This window comes from Aquila chrysaetos, chromosome 26 (genome assembly GCF_900496995.4).
Source record: "Aquila chrysaetos chrysaetos chromosome 26, bAquChr1.4, whole genome shotgun sequence".
Classification (NCBI taxonomy): Eukaryota; Metazoa; Chordata; class Aves; order Accipitriformes; family Accipitridae; genus Aquila; species Aquila chrysaetos.
The window spans coordinates 14,317,902-14,336,777 of NC_044029.1; the positions used below are offsets into that span (position 1 = coordinate 14,317,902).

The 18,876-nt window shown below is 37.5% G+C and overlaps 1 protein-coding gene across 3 annotated transcripts in view; it reads right to left on the minus strand.

Moving 5' to 3' along the window:
* Nucleotides 1-18,876, minus strand: part of LGR5 (leucine rich repeat containing G protein-coupled receptor 5) — a 99,452-nt gene that overhangs the window by 37,252 nt on the left and 43,324 nt on the right. For all 3 annotated transcript variants that reach the window (XM_030002608.1, XM_030002607.2, XM_030002606.2), the window contains exons 3-4: nucleotides 7,877-7,948; nucleotides 6,183-6,254 (exon numbers count right to left, since the gene is read on the minus strand). In XM_030002608.1, coding sequence (XP_029858468.1) covers nucleotides 6,183-6,254; nucleotides 7,877-7,948 — 144 coding nt within the window. The remainder of the gene's footprint in view (nucleotides 1-6,182; nucleotides 6,255-7,876; nucleotides 7,949-18,876) is intronic.

Consider the following 18,876-nt stretch of genomic DNA (forward strand, 5'->3'; position numbering starts at 1 on the left):
GGCCTGGAATTGCTGATCTAGTTTGGCCTATTTGCACCCCACTTTGAAAGCAACTGGCCCTACAGATGGTTGAGTTAGGGACTGCACCCCAAAAAATCAGTAGCACATACATTTTAGGGAGCCTTGCACCTCTGTCTTCCTCCCAGCTGCTTATCAAGCTAGAAAAGTGTGACTGAGAGAGGTGGTCTGTGATTGTACTAGTGCTCCATGTTTCAGTCACACTTGTGTTATCTAGTGTGCCCCTGGGCTCTAGTAGCTCGGATGGTTAAGATGTGCGATAACATGAGCAGACTGCAATGGTGAGTTTTGAGACATCTTTGCGTATGTGTACAGACACCTGCATGGGTACACACAGACTTGGTTTAAACTGTGGGAAATTCCTCCTCAGGGAGTTTGTGGGTACCTGTTGAGGTACCGGGTTTCCTAAGAAGGATAATGCCTTCTGTAGGCTGCATTACCATGGGGTGTGACATGGAAAACCACAACTAAAGCTCCTGTCTTTTCATGAAAACAGTTCTCTTGGGAGAATGTGATTTCATCAAAGTTGTATTCTCTTTTAACTAAAAATCAGGATTATTAACACAAGCATCAAACCGGAAAAAAATTGTTTAAAGTTAACAATTCTGAAAAAAAGGCTTTTTAGTTTCAAGCCTTAACTGGAAACATTTCAGAACTCTGTGCCCTCAAAGTCTTCAACTCTTTGTTTGGATTAAGAATGGAAACTTCTCTTGTAATGTCAAATATTTGGAGGAGTAGGAAGATGAAAAATCCACTTGCTGACCTGTTCCAGCCAGGTAATTAAGAACATCCAAGATGATTTCTAGATAATCTTTTATGTAAAACTCCGGGTCACCATCAGCTGCTCCACAAATACCAAAATATCTTAAAAATAAAATTTAAGTGATTTACAAATTCTGTTAGGAAATTTAAAACAAATTTCATTGATATTATTTTCTTGTTCCTTGTAGCGTCAAATTAATTTGCTTCACTAAATTCCAACTTTGCAGGTTGTCAAGGGAGAAAAGATGGTTTATTTTTTCCCTCTATCAACGGTTTCCAGTGCTTTGGAAGATGAGCTATGTTGTATTCTGCCCTATTTTCTACTATTAAAGTAAAAGTCCTCTTAAATTTTACAGGAATGAAAGCAGGTGATACAGTAAATAATGCTTGCTTTTAAATGTCCTTCATGACTGGTTTGGCATGGGCAGTGAGATAGCACCCAATGTGTTATTGGTTTTGACTATTTCTGTGTCTGACAATGCAGCAGTAAAAGCTGCTCATTAACAATGATGTCTAAACAAGAAAATAAACAGGGAGTGAAGTTTCATGAGTAGTATTCACTACAAAGGATTGCTTTTCCATCAGCAATGCCAATTACACTTTCCTCCTTTATTTAGCAACATTTGCAAATGGAAATCTGCAACTTACCAGTTGTTAGTAATACAAAATTTGTGTTAACATGTTTAGGGAAAAAATTTTTAAAACGTTATTGATATGTCATTGCCTGCTTTACCAATCCCTTCTTGTTCAAAAATACTTAAATTATATGCCAATTCTGGTATACAAGGGATGTCACTGGAAACGGCAGGACAATTACACTGGAGGAAAAAAAGATACCTATTTAAACAAATACATACATTAAATGAAAAAAATTGGACAGAAAACAAGCTGTTAATTAATAACGATACTTGAAAAACAAATCAATATACCATGTAAAAGATTTTTGGACTATACAGGTATATTAAAAATCACTAAAATGCTTGATTTAAAAGCAGAATGGAGATATTGATGCTGTAGGAAACACAAAATCCAGAGACCCTCTGCTTATAGTCAGTTCTAAAGAAACACATTTGCTCAAGGTGAGTAACAGGGAAGACAGCAGTCAAGTGACACTTCAGACCCTGCTGTCAAGATCTAAGTAGTGACACGTCAGTGATTATGTATTCCTCCCTTTCAACCATGGTACCTGCAAACATATTTTCCTCTTTTTGGCTTAATGGAAATAAATGCCATTTGAATCATTAGGACTAGTAATCCAGATAATTTGTATTCACACTAGTTTTCAGAGGAAAATTATAGCCCATATAATAAACTGAAGATATCCTTATGCTGAACTTGGAGATCAAAACCACATCTCAAAATCAACAAGTTCTGGTTACTTCCTTAAATCCTCCTGCCACAAAGGGCACTGGAGTCCTACACAATCATTGCCCAAGCTCTGGTAGCTGAACTCATTTATCAATCAAAGTAGTGCATCACTGTTGTTGACTATTGAACTACAAAGACTTTTATAAAATTGGAGAAGTTTTAATATTGTTTAATCTTATTTTTTCTTCAGTGACAGAAAAAAACATATTGTTGTTTGTTTGTTTTGAGGCAACAATATAAAGGTTTTCTCATAGATTTTTGCTGTTGGAAGATGAAATTCACAAATCTTAGGCTTTTTTGGTTAATTTTTTTCTGGCCATTTCTCATTTTATAGTATTTATTAAATAATGTCTGCTGTCTGAAGAAGACTGATCTATTCTAGAGTTAGGTCAAGCCTTAAGAAATTTATGAATATTTATCACTCAAACTTCTCACGCCATTTTGCATGGCAGCAATATTACAACTTGAACAAGGAAGTGGAAGAAATTGTTGCTCGTTCCTGCAATACACCAGTTCTTGTTCTGTGTGCCACATGTCATTTAACATCAATTAATGTATCTATCAATATTGATACCTATACTGTAATTTTTGAGCCTGGAACTAGATAATAAGGGGAGCATATTATCCAGAAATACCTTTTTGTGCAAAAATATGTGATGAATTTGCATTATGAGTGAACATGGAAAACTTGTGTGTGCATACATATACCCATATATAGTGCATGTACACACACACAATTATATATGTATACTTATATAAAAATGATTTTGACATAATCCTCTTCACATTGATTAAGGTAGCAAGGCAGTTAGTATGGCCTCAGTCCAGTCACTGGTTTTCAGTTTTTTGCATCTATACTAACCTAAAGCAAAGGGTTAACCAGGCTTTCAGGAATCATGCCACCTGCATAGTTAAACATAATAAATACAAGAAGTTGCTATCTTATAGGAATTGCCTTTGTGAAGGCTTTTAACCTCTTCATTATGCTCTTGAAAAGACTCCTGCTATTTCAAAGGTTTCAAGAAATAATTCCTATTGTAAATCAGAAACCAATGCAAGAACCACCTTGTGAGCAGAAAATTCCTAGACTATATGAAACAAGAAACTGAATCTGTGCACACCTTTATCTGACAGGCACAACCCCATTTAAGCAAACAAAAGACTAATAGTTTTCCTTTCCTCAAAGAAGTCTCTTTTGCTGGTGATCGTCTTTCAGGTGAGTAGCTTTTCTGTACAAACCCGTATCATTCCATCTTGGGTCTGCTACACAGCTGTCTAAAGGTTTCCACTGACCGCTCCTATTCTTCCTCTGTTTTAATTCTGTCACAAAATATCAGTCCTTTACAGAGACTGCACAAACTATGTTTGGTTTACTTCTTCAACTTCTTCACCCAAGGAAAAAAAATTTGCAACAAAGTCTGAGTGAGACTGTCATTTTGTTTAGAAACTGTGCTGAAAATTCAACAGTCTCTTTCAGAGCAACAAAGGAACTCTTGTTTGCTTGGCTTATCGTGTTTTGGTCCAGAATATGTATACAGCGATGTGATCTCAGCAAGATTTTTTTTGTTTGTTTAGCAGAAAGAAAATCTAATATAGTCACTAGACCAGCATTTTCTCATGACTTTTTCAAAGATCAAAGGAAAGAACTGTAACCTCAAAAGTATATGGCTGAGATATTTCAGTCTGTCTGGTCAATAAAGAAAAAAGGCACTGACCAAATAACAATTATAAGATAATTAATTCTTAGGGCTGTTTAACCTTTAGGAACCTTAACAAATGCTTTGTATATTAAGAAGGTAAATGTTGTTCAAGACGGACATAAGAACCTGGGAGCTAATACAGTATAATGTGTGTCTGTGTAGTGGTAAGTTATACACAGATGACATAATTTTGCTGAAAATCAATTCATTTCATTAATTCTGTTATTCAGATTTTGGCTGAATTGAATGTATGCAAAAGATGTTAACCTTCTGGTGGAACTTCTTTATATATAAAAAAAGAAGAGCATGTTCAACACAGTACATTTCTCAACCAATACATCTTAACCAGACTGGATAGCTTGGTACGGATGCTCACTCCATCCTTGTCATTGTTAAGACTTTTACCAGTGACATTGGTGATCAGTGCACACTGTAGCAACATTTTTTGTGATAGTTATCTGAACTTCCAGATTGACTTTCACATTTGGATCTTGGAACTTTTTTGGAAAATAATTTTATTTCAAAGTAATTCTGTGAAAATATAAGGTGGTCAACTAAAGCACAGAGAAGAGTCAGTTGACATTTTCCTCTGTCCAAAGAACCTGCCTGCCTATCTTCAATCATCTAGATATTTTATGCTGCACATTCAAAATCAGTAGGTCCTTTAGAAAATTTAGTCTTTTTTTTTTTGCATCAGGTGACAATGAAATGCTGTAGATAATTCAGAAACATACTCTATTTACTGTGTCCTGCATTGAGACAGCAAGAGTGGCCTTGTGGTTGCAAAACGTGACCTGCAAGTGCAGCAGAAGGAACTCATGATACTCAGCTGACTGAACAAGAACATGGCAGATGAATTTCAGTATAGATAGGTGTCAAATGAGGTACTTAGGGAAAAGGCAATTCAAACTTTACATGAAAAACTCTTGAGTAGCTACTAACATGCTAGAAAGAGGTCCCACAGTTATAGTAAGTATGAAAATAACAGGTCAGTGTTCAGTAAAGGTTAAAAAAATTTTAAGCAAAACAAAGTTTGGGGAGTTAGTAGGAAAGCGAACAAAAAAGCATCCATAATTCCCCTCTATAAATCCATGGTGTGCAAATTTAAACATGCTGTGCAGGTCTGATCCCTCCTTGACTTGTCTCAAATCATATATATGAGAACTGAAAAAAAGTTCAGTAAGAGTGAGAAGAATGACCAGAGGAAGGGAATAGCTCCCACATGAGAAACAATCCTATCAGCCTACATCTGAAAAACATGACTAATGGAGATACAACAGAGGTCTATAAAATCTGGCATACATCAATAAAGAACTGCCGTTTCCACTTTCCCCTGATGCTGCACTTTGGGGACATCAAATGTGGTGGGAAGTTCCAAGTAAGTAACAGGAGCTACTTCACCATGCTACACAGGGCTAGCCAATCAGCAGATATGCTGCCACGAAAAATTGTGAGTGTTACATTGGCTCAAAAAGCAATTGTACAAACTCAGAGAAGAAAACCCTTTAAATTCAAAGAAGCCACAATAGGCTCACTCAGTCCTTGAGTGCAAACCTCCAGCAGCTGGGACATTTTACTAAAGGCGTATTATTATATTCTTTGCCGGACCTTCTAGTTTTCCTTTGGCATCTGCTGTTGAAGACTGGATACTGGTCTAGGTCAGCTTTTAGCATAACCTGGTACAACCATCCTTATGTTACGGGGCAGAAGCACATCAAAATAATTTCATTCATACCACGAAGCAGCCAATCCTCACTCCTCGTCTACAGTTTTGGCAGGAGTTCTGTTAAAACTGAAGCTTGTGGACTGAGTCAGCACAGCACAGTCAAGAACTATAAATACGGAGACCTGCCTGAAGCACAGAATATAATTAAGCATCCTCTAGTACACTTTGTTTCATGAGTTAATAGTGTTTTCCATACTGCTTAAAAAAAAAAAAAATTATGCCAAATGAAAAAAACCATGGGAGTCATTTGGGGTTCTTTCTTTTCCCCAGTAAAGAATCTTAACAAGAAACCATGGGAAAGACCAGTGCTCAAGGGACCATATTCTTCTTGACAGACAGAAAGCATTGCAGGGCAAGGAGTGTCTTCTCAGATGGTAAAACAGTTTATAACGCTGCAAAGAAGCTGCCGCTGTCATGAAATTACTGGAATGAAATCAGTCACTTTTGATGTTTAATTGAGAGTACAATTCTCTTGAAAAGCAGCTCAAAGAGAGTTGAAAGAAAAAGTTGATTCAGCACATTATTAAGTGATATTAACAAGTTGTTAATAGGTAATCACATATTATTGTTCATGCAAGATTACAAGTTCATTTATCAAGTATACTCACAGAGACTGCAGGCTGCGCAAGTTCTGGAGTGCTTCAGTAGGAACCTGGCGTAGTTGGTTATTCTGCAGCATCCTACATTTTGAGTAGCACAAAAAAACAGAATCAACACAGTAAAGATACTTTCTTTCTATCGTAAATTTTCCTCCAAGCTTACCTCCTTTGTACTGGTTCTACTTCAAGATTACAAACAAAGGAAAGCTACACAAATACTCTGTTCCTCTGCCCCTGTCAAATGCCAGTTCTCTTCAAAGCAGACAAATACCTGTAGCATATTAGCTCTGTTAACAGCTACACATCAGCTTTGAGCAGGATTTTCAAAGCAGCTGAGGAAGTTAAAAGAATAAATCCGATTTGCTTTCAATAGTGCTTGAGATCCTAATTGCCTCCAGTGATTCTCAAACTGTCATCCTCATGTAATGATTTTGTTTTCCTTCTGAACTGCTGGAGTTTCTTATTCTGATAAAGCTGTGAAGGATTGACTCTTGAAATCCTTACTCCGGCAGATGCTGCTATGGCAAACAGAACTTTTGACTGTATCAGGAGTTTATGATTTGGTTTGAATAAAATTCTATCTCTGTAAAAACTGCTGAATTTTTCCCAATGAAATCAATTTTCTCAAATGGAAGGTTTCTAGCAATGACCTGACAAATTTCTTTTCTGAAATATCACATCACTTAGCTTGCAAAGATTGAAAAATCACTTTTCATTCCAAAAGAATCTTTTTCTCCCTTTGAATATGATTTCATTCACACCACCTAATATCCTTGTTTGGACCAACTCCTACATATATAAAAGGATTCTATGTGGGTAAAACTGAAGTAGTACACACTGCCTTCAAAATGAGGCATACTCGATGGCACATTGTAAATTAAATCATTTTTGGCAGGCCTAAATCTCCTTAGGCCAACAAGAGCTACAGCTGGCCAACTTAAGAGTCGATGGAGTGGGAAGCTCTTCATATTTCTTTCCCACTTACATATTTTTTCAGCAGAGCTTTGTATACTTTTACAGTAGCATCTGGCTTGGCTTGATGCTGCCTAGGAGGTTGGTGTTCTTGCTAATAATACAGTTTCTTGAACTTTACATAGGCAAAGATACCCTCTAGTATAAATATTATGAGATGTGGCCTGCTAATAATTTTAGTAACCATATGTACTGTCTTATTACTCCAAATAATACAGGGTTTTGTCATATTTTTCATAATATATCTTATAGTAATTACATTGCAAAGAACAAGATATGAAATACAAACTGCATTTTAAATTACATGGTGTTCTATAATAATGGTTTTTCCCCCCGGCTCTCAAGAAAAGGAAAAGGCAATTTACCCCCAGTTTTGTGTGATCATGAAAAGTTCACTAAGATTTTTAGACTTGAAATCAGAACTGTTGAGACAATTATAGAAACTATTAACCAAACCAATTTTTACCTTTGATATTGTACAGAGACATCTACTTGATGAGCAAGTTGTTTTTAGAATGCCATTAATGTTTTCCAACCTTTGTGTTTAGGATATTTTCTATATGAAAAAACAAAGATTTAATGATGTTCATATGTATCTTCACTTCAATTGAATTGTTCAAAATGAGCTGATCAAAATATGTAATTTACTTGATCAAAACTTCACTGGTTAATTAGTTCCCTGGAGCATTTAGGAAATCAGAAATATATCAAACAACACACAGTTTACTTACAGCACTTTAAGACTGAAAAGGCCAGCAAATGCTCCCTTAGGAATGTATGTCAAGCCATTTCCTGCAAGACGTCTGCAAAGTTTGAAAAAGGAAAAGAGTGAATACTTTTTCTCTTCATGTGGAATTAATTTGGTTGTTAAAAAGTGCAACACAGCTATGTTTGAGTGACTGATGCCAGAGGCAGTAGTTTAATAGCCTTGTTTTGTCATTAATACACTTTTAAAAGCAAAAAAACCTGAGAAGCCGTTAACTGTACAGTTGATTTACTGACAGCTGGACTGCAGAGACAAAATGCAATTTCATTGCAAATCGAGCTTATGGTTTAGAATGCACACTGAATTCTTCATATTGTTCTTTTTAAGGATTACAGCAATCTCAGCAACTAAAATACAGATATACTGACAACAATTAGCATCACTGGATTTACAGGCATGCACTTTTGGAATTGTGCATGTATGATGCCTGTGAACATTTAACTCATTTGCACTAATATCAAAATATATCCACATAGTAATGGCCACAGTTCATTTTAAAATAACTACACATAAAACCGCCGTACTGGTGGAATCATAGTTTTTCCTGTGAGCAGATATGTAATAGGTTGGCATAAAGTGTATTTGCTAAAATTTGTAGGGCTTTTTTCCCTACTTCTATTACGTATTCCTTCTCAGAACGCCTGAAAGTATTTTACAGACCTATGTAAGTACAACAAATACCTCTGTAAAGCATGTTAACTCTGACAAAAAAAGACTGCATTCTGTAAGGTTTGTGCCTAGGAAAGAGCTCATGCATTTAATGTGAAATAATGGTATTTCCATGTTCCCCATCAGTGCATCTCCACAGCATCTTACATTTAGCCTCCCGACATCTCAGGTCGGCATTAATGTGCTATTGATACCTGTACCCTAGCTGGAAAACTGACTGGCAGGGGTCAGATTCCCCGTCAAGTTACTTCGTGTCAGTAGAGTCATACTATCTGCTCTTAGCTGGCAACAAATGCAGGTTGAAATGATGTAACCCTCTTCTATTTGCAGACCAAGTTAAGCCAAGTGCAATTGATATTTCCCATCAGGTAAGATACTGCACACCAAAATTGCAGACAGTTACCACAGACCAGCTGATGTGATAACAGAGTTGACATTTGATTTGGCCTCTGGCCCCTTAGGAAAGACCACAGGACTAGATCCAGAAAATGCCTTAGGTACCAACCTGGCAGAGAGGAACCTACAGCACTGAAGTAGGCACCAGGGTTGCCAGTACTGTTCATGGCAAAGTCCCAAAGATCCAGCACTGACTGGCCCTTCAACGCAGTCTTCCTTTGGAGTTTAGTTGCCTCAAGCTAACTACAGGGTCCTGAGCACACCTTCTCCTTAGACACCTCTTTCATGCAGAAAATAAAAATATAAATTGGGCCATAAAGAAAGAAAACATGATTCTAGATCCCAGCTCCAAAGACTTTTCAGGCATTTCCAATTTGTGGAAAAGGCTCTTCCCTGTACACACACACCTGCTGAGCAATGTGACCTGTAACTCCAAGCAAGTGGCTCTTCCTCTCTCTGTTCAATGAATTTAATTGTGCTCTGCAGAGGCACTCAGCTTCAGACAGAGCTGCTGAGCTTGTGTCACACTTTGGAGTACACTGGAGTTTGCCGTTCAGACATCTGAGAATTGGGCACGTGTACCTGAATCCCTGCAGGCAGATGAGTGAACCAAACCTGGGTCACTCTTGCTCCAAGGTGAGGCACTCACAGGCCAAGTCTATTTTTTTTTCAGATGTGTGAGTGGCTTCTCCAGCTTCAGCTTTCATTCTGAACGAAAATGGCAATGACTTTTGGGTTGTTGCTGGATCAAGCAGATGTGTGCTAGGTTAGGCACACCAGACTGGGTCTCTGAAAGTAAATGCCATTTGTGGATCACTGACTAGTAGAGGCTCAGGACCTATCTAATGCTGATCTCAGTTTATGCTATGATTTTTTGGAAAGACTAAAGACTGCTTCACCCCCACAGCACCCTTTTGATCTGTTATTTTAATGACATGACTGGACATGAGTCTCAACATGAGCCTGGCATGAACCAGAAAGTGAGGTGTCTGCAAAACTTTACCGGAAAAAAAGTAGGTACAGGTATTGAGGTTTTCACTTAGAGCTGTAAATTACTGCTTTGAGTGTCATATGGAAAGCTTGATAAAGAGCAGAGAACTGAACTAAACCCACACGTCTAAAGACTCAAGCTGGTGCTCTTTCAGGCCACCATCCCTTCTTAAGTGTGGCTGTGTTGCGGCAATTTTCATAACTGTCGCAATACAAACTGCTAAACACACTACATGTTCATACCGCCTGTTTGAACTGGAATACTCTTCATAAAATGGGCCAGCTGAGAAAATCAGACCTGTTTAAAAGCTCCTGGAGAAGGCTCTGGCAATTACCAAGCATGCTCCTCCCTGCTGCAAATGCAGGACTGTGGCAATTTAATTGGGACACTATACAGCTTTAAAGTCTTGTTTCAATGTGTAATACTCACTTTCCCCAGCTTCAGAGCATCGTCATGGCTTTCTGTGGTAAGACTTAATGTTTGGCATTTTTTGAAAATGTACTATCATAATTTTAAGACATTTTTATGGCAGCTGTAATGTATATCTAATATATTTAGAAAGAAATACCTAAGGACAGAGACACACCTATACATGTACATGCTACACGTCTCACTGACATTCAGGATGGTTTTAGTGAGACTGTACTGCATTGGGCTATATTTGAGCTAGTCTCTGATGGCTAAAACTTTTCCATGTAAATTTTTTCCCTGTTTCCTTTTGTGGCCAGGTTTTCTGTCAAACTGGCTTCAGAAGATTTGCCGGATTAAACTGCTGTCATTCTGACTGTAAGGTCCATCTAGCCATCCACAATATACCACCCTAAGAGCCTGACCCCTACGCATGGCCCCAGCTCCAACACCTTTTAGAGGAATATCCAAAGCTGACAGACGGTAAGTTGTAAGCGAGGGATGCTGAGCCATGTTCCTGAGCTGTTCTGAGTGATAGTTACCTGCACTACTAAACTGAGATGTAAATTTTTCCTCTTTTCTTTTGTTTTGTTTCAGATTCCAACCCTTGTTTTATATTCTGCTTCTTTTCCTTCTAGATCACAACTTCTCAATTATTAAATATGTCTTGTACAAAAACTTTAGACAGACAAAACCACATGTTAATCTTCTTTTTGGTAGAGACAGCTTCTGCATTTACTCCTTATGAGTTTTTCAAACCTCAGGTCATTCTTGAAGTTCTGCTTTGAATATTTTTCAGTTTGGAAAGAGTGCTCACTAATTTTGCAGACAGCGATTAATACTATCTTATATAATACTCCTCTGCTTATGCAGCAGAAGATGATGCTCATCATGTATAGCCCTACAGATTTCAGTAGAGGGCTACATCAAATATATCACAAATGCCAAAATACATGTATGCCTGTCTAGTTCTCTCACGAAGCAAACTGACCATGTCGGAAAAGGTAGACATCTGGCAACAATTATTTTCTATGTAATGATGTTGTCTGACCTTCAGTTACCATATTAAATTCTTTCTCATGATGCCCTTTTCATGACTTTCTGTGGAACTGACTTCAGGCAAACCACCTATCTATTCCCAAGACACTCCATGACACCCTTCTGAACACTGGCACAACAGTAGCATCTTCCCAGCTGTGGTAGGTGTGTGGTTGGAATTCCTCAGCATTGTGGCATTTGGTAAAAATCAGCAAAAATTATTCATTTGGATCGTTGTCTAATTCTTCCAATATTCTTGGATGAAAGTTAGCACATCAGTTCTTTAAGGCCTGCTGCAAAGCTCATTAAGTTTGGCTTATTTGTTCCTGACCATTTTTAATACCTTCCTTGCAGCTTTTTCCTGCTATTACTGTGTTTCTATGCTCAGTCTTGGCATAGGGGAAAATTAATCCCCTTGTTGACACTACAGTATCTATGAAGTATCTATCAGGGTTTACTCTTCTCCACCTCAGGGATTTTGTTTTCCGTTACCCTGAATTATTTGAGGGAAGCTGCCCAGTATTGTACTGAACTTTGGATGGACTTTGGGTAGTGATTTTACTCTGGATGGGTAAATATTGCTTTCCCTGAACAGATGAGGATGGACATACTATCTGTCTCTATAGTTCAGCATTTAGTTAATGATTTCTGAGAGCCAGAATGAACTAGCTTGTTTATAGCACTTACATAACCAAATGGCTGGCTTCTATTGTTTGAATGACTTTGAATTTGGATTTTTAAAAGTTCTTTATTTCCAGTATTTCTGACATTATTTTAGAAATATCTCATTAAGTACATTCAGGCTCAAATGTATCACATCTCTTTAATAAAAAAGTAATCAAAAGTACACAGCATTTCTGATTTTGGACCATACTTTTGGAGCTATATTATTTTAGAACTAGATTTTACCTACACTGCTTCATATAATCTTGCAAATTAATGGAGGCTGGAAAAGTTTATGGGGAAGTGTTACCACATGCTTTCCTCAGTACCTGCTACTTGCCACTGTTGGAGTCAAGATACTAGGACACTTTTGGCTTAAGCATAGACTAAGTTTTTATACTACTGCATGTTTCTTTCTAAAAGATGTAAAATAAATGAGCTTAGAGAAAAGCATGTTGCCTCCATTCTTTTAAATGGCAGCATTTTATAAAATATCTTTCAATGCAGTTCAGCCCAGCTGGCAATCTCTGCTCACTGTTGGAATAGCTGCAGTGCTGCAGGTCAGGTTCATGGCCTATGGCTGGATCTAAGAAAAGGTGTGTCTGGGCTCTCCTTTGAGTGTTCCCCATCTGTTTACCCCTTTGGTGTATTCTGACCTCTCCCGCAGTGTCATAGTTCTGAGAAATGGTGGTCACCAAGTCAGCAGAACATTGCAAAGTCAACACAACTAATGAGACACCCACAGAAAGCTCTGAAAATGATCAGAAACTTTTTGTTTTCTTTCAATTGTTGCTCATGTCTGAAAAGAAAAACTTCATTCCTCAGCAAGAAGCAAATAAACACAAAGTTGTGACTGAGCACAGTCAACTATTTTCTTTATGTTTCTAGTACAATAGTTTTTCTTCGCCACCTCAAAACCGCTTTGTATGCGCATGTTTTCTGCATCAGGACAAGCCTTGCCTGGGTCTGAGTGTCTCCTCATTACTTGCTGGGGTGGAAGGTGAACTTGAAACACTAAAAAGTCTTCTTTCTACAGCTAACAAACTGCGGCATTTAACAAAGAAAGCACCTCTCCACTTACTGTGGAAAGAAGCCGTGACAAATCTAACCTAGCTATTCCTCATTGTCTGCAGCAGACAGTGACAGTATGATATGGGTAGTGACTGCTTTTCTTCTTTGCTTGAGTAAGATCTAGTCCAGCAAATGCTGAACAAGCACCTGTAAAGTGTATTTCAAAATCTAGCAGTATCAAACCTATAGGAAGGACATGAAAGGAAGATAATAGTCTCCTTTGGAAAAAAGCATACGTTTACATTAAATCATATTCATGCTGTGTTCTAACAGGAATAGCACAATGGAATGTTTTGGAACAAGTTACTGATCAAATCTTGCAAGGTGCTGAAATGTAGGAGAATAGATGGCACTCTGGATCTTGGGGTGGCTCAACAAATGACAGGAATAAGCAGTGTGAAAGGAGACAAGCTCCACTATTAAGAAGTGAAAATCCAGTGAAATCTGTTGTAATTCTATTTCAGAACAGATACAGTTAAGTAGAACTTCATTACACTCAAATTTATGATAAATATATTGGACTCTTATTATTATGCCAGTAAACTATAATAACAATACCAGACTGACTCAATGTTTCTAGACTAGTGCCAGCCCTTTAATACAGATTAGATTATATATTGTTGCACCACTTGCGTTGCATTATATTTAATCACTCCACATATACGGCAATATCCTATGCAGAATGTAATTGTGAATGCAATCTGAAATCCTCCTTCAGCTGTGCAAAGATACTGAGGGGTTTCTACAATAGTAATTAGGTGAACTACTATCTTGCCTTGATGTCCCTTTGACTTTGCATTTTACTTCTCTTCACTAACTGGTTTGCTGATTTTATTTAAAGAATGAGAGCAAAGACTGCACATGCTAAGAGAATGCTGTCCTGAATTTGGCTATATATACATATATGTATGTTTAAAGATGAGTAGGTTAACATCAATAATGTCACAACTCAGTTTTATATTTGCCTGTTTTCTTGGAAAACAGACGTTTCATTCCTCATTTGCTACATTATATAATATGACTAACAAACTCTCCAGACAGAAAATTGAAAAAGAATAATATAGAAGAACCTAGAGACTGATGAAAATCGTCTTTGCTTTTGTGAATAGAAGTTGAAAGTACAGAAGGCCTGAGACAGTGAAAAACCCCAGCAGTTGGGACAGTTCTGCTGCTATGTGGTACTAACCTTCCTGAATTTGGTGCTAAACCACTAGCATGCCATGTAGAAAATTCCATTAAAATTCATGTAACCATGAATTGTCTTTTATACCTTGGGTACAGATAAGAAATTCTCTTTTGTAATTTGAAACTTCTTTCTTAAAAGCCTGACCTGCCTCTCCAACTGCCATAATTGCTCTGAATAACTGATAAAGATCCGTGGTGAAATCTTAGTCTCATTGATGTCTGTGGAAAAATTTGTGCTGACACAAGTAGAAATAGGACTCTCATTTGCATCCTCCCTTAGTATTGTATTTGCCAGCAATTTACTCGTCTCTGAGGAGTTGCACCAGTAGCATTTGTACCAATCCTAAAACTATTACCTGCATTTCTAATAAAGGAAATGGCTGTTTGTGGAAGAACAACGTGGAAGTATAACAGGAAAACATAAATGTTCAAACCTTTTTCTAAGACAGCTTGTTCTGGATATAAAAAAATTGCCTCTGTTCAAGGAAGAATTACCAATCTTGAATCTTTTGCTTCAATTTTGTTTCCTGTCAAACTTAATCAAAGATACACAAGCACACAACTACACATATATTTAGTCCAACTACGTAAACATATAACCAATATATATAATTTATATATTTCTATGATGATATTTTTCTTCAGCTTACATATACATCCATAAAGAGGTAACAGGAAATGTTCTTGCTTCTTACATCAAAAAAGCTTTGACAATACGGATACTCATCAAGCACTTACCCAATGTCAACTAAAATTTCAAGGTAAGAGTTTAATTTGATGTTTATTAGTGATTATTCTTGGGCCAATGCAATAGAAATGTATGAATTATCAGATGATTAATTACTGTGTTAATTATTAGTTAATTAATGGATGATATCAACATATATATTTCAAAATGTTTTTGAGGAATTGCTTTGTTAGACTAGGAATTTAAATGTTACTCTGTATTTTAATTACCTTTTTATATTTCAATCTGTCATGTTAATTAAAACTGTAATCATTATAGTAATATAAAAAGAAATGTGCGTCAAATGATATATTAAAAAAATCTGATGCTCAGAGAGATCAAAGAAGAAAATGTAAAGATATTCTCCTTTCTTTAAAAAAGGGGAGGGGAGTGTGCAAGTTGTAATTGTGCTGTATATTATATTTATTGCTACTTACAGTTTAGTTGGAAATTCAAATATAACACAATCTGCTCTTGCTTTAGGGCCTAATTGGCTTTTAAAATGCATGTGCCAAATTCTCATAGGGTGTAAACTGGAATAACTCCAACTGACCTCAAGCAGTTGGAATGAAATCAGTGTGTATTTGATCTTGCGCTGGCTTTGATAAAACAGATCATAGATTTTTGTCAGTTAAGGATACAGTCTAAAATGTACTATTTCTTTCTCCACTTACAAAAGGCAGAGACTCTTTATGCACCTGGCATGAGTGCTAAAGACAACTGATCTTTCCCTTCATGAAGCTGTCCGTGGCCAGTGCTGAGAACAAGCTGTTTTGCTCTCAGCGCTGCAGAAGTCAGCGCCCTTCTCCAGGGCTCCAGGAGGGCCCTTCTGCTAAAGAGGCAGCCAGGTACCTGCCTTCTGACTGCAGCAAGGCCAGCTGTCGGGAGGTACTGCAGCATCAGCCAGGGAATCCCACGCCGAGTCCCAGCAGTGGATCCCAAGGATAGAACCAATGAGAGACGTAACTTTACTTCTGTGTTTAAAGAATGCTGTCACCAAATCACTACTCCCAGAGTAATCTTAAATTTGTTAAAATTCCTGTCTCAGTGTTTAAATGTTACAGCAAGATGCAGCAACAAATGGTGGATCATATAGATCACATTTCCTAGGCTGGGTCTTCCAAGTGTCATTTACACTTCTGATGCTGGTTTTCATTTTATCCCAGTAGTGCCAGTATCACCAGAAAGGGTAAGAACTAATAGTAATAATCATTAATAACAGGAACTGGGTGAAGCGTACTGCAGTACAACACACTATGATCAAACTATCAATAAAGAAAAATGTGTTAGCTGTTTTGTCATTCCTGTGTGACAGGCAAAGGACACAAATTGTGTAGATCCAAGTTTCGATGTTACTACTGTTTTCTGAGTAGTACAATGAAGCAACACCAAAGAATTACTGGGGAAATTACTGCTACTCCTCTTTGGAAATTCAAAAAAACAACTCAGAGAGAAGAAGTTGGTTTTACTGTGCTTGCAAACGTATTAGATATAAATGTGATAGTGGCTGAATTCTTTACCCATAATCCTAAGCAAGTGGAAAATTGAACAGTGTAGGTATCAGAAGCGTTCACTGCACTGAAATCAAGCAGTCTACAAACAAGCTGAACTTCCTCCGACAAAAAAGGAAATTATTTCTGCATACTTGCTGCTGCAGTACACACAGAATGTGTAAGACTTAAATTAAAATCCTGCCTCAGGTTCTACAGATATATAGCACATTTAATAAAGCATCGTTTCACCTTAGTTTAATTAAGTATAATTTCACTATCTGTATTGATCGCAAAACACAAAAAGCTCTTCCTATGACTTTTTTTGATATTCTAAACTAGTTCCTAACGAATATTGCCGGATAACAAATTACAAGTTCCAGAAAGCTTTTACAAGCTACAAGCCAAAAATAAACTTCAACACACACTCGGTAAAAGCAACGCAGCAGCACTGACAAGGTTTCTTGGATATCAACCTAGAACATTTATTGTTGCCTCCTGCATGCATATCTTACTCTTTTCACTTCTCTTTTATCTTCTTCCTTCCCCCATCTTCTCCCCTTCTGCCCCTTTACTCCACAGATGCACAGCAGTTCCCATGTCAAGGTTGCTCCACGCAATTTGCATTAACATTTCCAGAATAATTGTCTGTCAGCACAAGCTATTCAACAAGCAATGCAAGTAGCTCTGATTTAGTAAGGCATTTGCTCTGTTGTTTCTCTTTTTTTTTTGTTCCTCATCTTGTCATTCTTGATAAGACAGCAAAAAGGGCAGTTTGGAGGGTGTCAGGCTGACACATCCACATGGGAGAATTCTTTGTTGTTGCTCACTTTGGTGGCATCAAAGGGACAGCAAAAAAGGCAGTGACAGCTCCAGAACATCAGGGCCTTTGTTTTGTGAATGTAAAGGTTACAAGTTGTTATTCCATACAGTAGGAAACTTCTGCGTTTGTGTTTGTTCTTTTCTAGGAAATCAAACTAACTGTGTATGCAAAAACTACAGGAGAAAACTACTGTAATTGCTTCCAACTGATTAACTATACAAACATCTTCTCACTGTTTTTACCAATGTACGGTTAATTTCAAAATGACCACTGCACTTCCCTCCGTCAGGGAGGCTTTTTGAGTGCCTCCCTGGCTGTATTAAAGCAAAGTTGGGGAGCCACAGCCCTGAGTTATCAACAAAGTCTGTCTTACGGCAACAGAATTTACAATGTGCCATGGGCCACTTGCCTGGCTGGTGCCAGGTACCTCTCACTGACAAACACTACGTATCGAACACAGTGGCATAGTCTGAACAGATCGTCTCTACATGTATGCATGTTTGAAGTGAAGAAACCAAATTCACAATTTATGTGAAGAAATCGAGTTCACAACTTGCGTGTTAGATTGTGTGCAGCTCTGAAATTACCTATGGGATTGTAAGTCATTTAGCAGTGAAAGTTCTTGAAACTTTAGCTGACGGAGGTGGCACAAGCCAATTTCCACCATGAACAGCTCCACTAAAACCTGCTGTGCAAGAACTGTAAAACATATTTAAGTGACATCGGAAAGAAGCATGTGTGGACAGTTTGAGGCCACTAGATACTCTATTTTTACTTTTTTTGTGCATGTCAGTTGCAGGTATTTTTACTTTTTTGCCTTGGAGGTTTTTAAATCTATGCAGATTAATCTTTGGGAAAGATTTTAGTATTTAAGCATCCTGTCCAAAGATTGTGGAACTAAATTACAAGATTCCCCCACTTTCTCCAAAAAGTTTTGGACTATGGCTGCAGCACTTTCATGTTTTATACTAGGTTACATAATAGTGAAAAGTACAGAATCAGTTTTCAGTGCTGGCCATAATGTGCCTGCACCAGCACAAAAATAAAGACTGTACAACACCCCAGGAGTTAATGCTCTCAGTTTTCAAAGATGTAAATGACCAGAGAGCTCAGTCCCACCACTCCAAGTCAGTGGGGAAAAGAACACCTAATTCCCATTAACAGCTTTGAAAACCTCTTTGTAGGAAGAAAGAGCAAACAGAGAGAGAAGGGAAAACAATAAAGAACAGATGGTAATGGATTGTGTCTGGTAATTTAGGACTTCATTTTCATGTATACAGTGGCCTCTTGACCACTTCTGCAGTGTAAAGGGATTTCCACACAAATCATGGTGAGATTCACATAATACGTCTGTTTTGTATTGTATCTGTAATTCCGCACTTCAGTATTGTAGTAAAACAAACTTTTAAAGGCACTTCTGCCTGAGTAACTGCTGTAATAATATTGTGATCAATTTGAAAAACTTTGTACATATATTTAATTCCTTTCAAGGTTATTCTAAGAA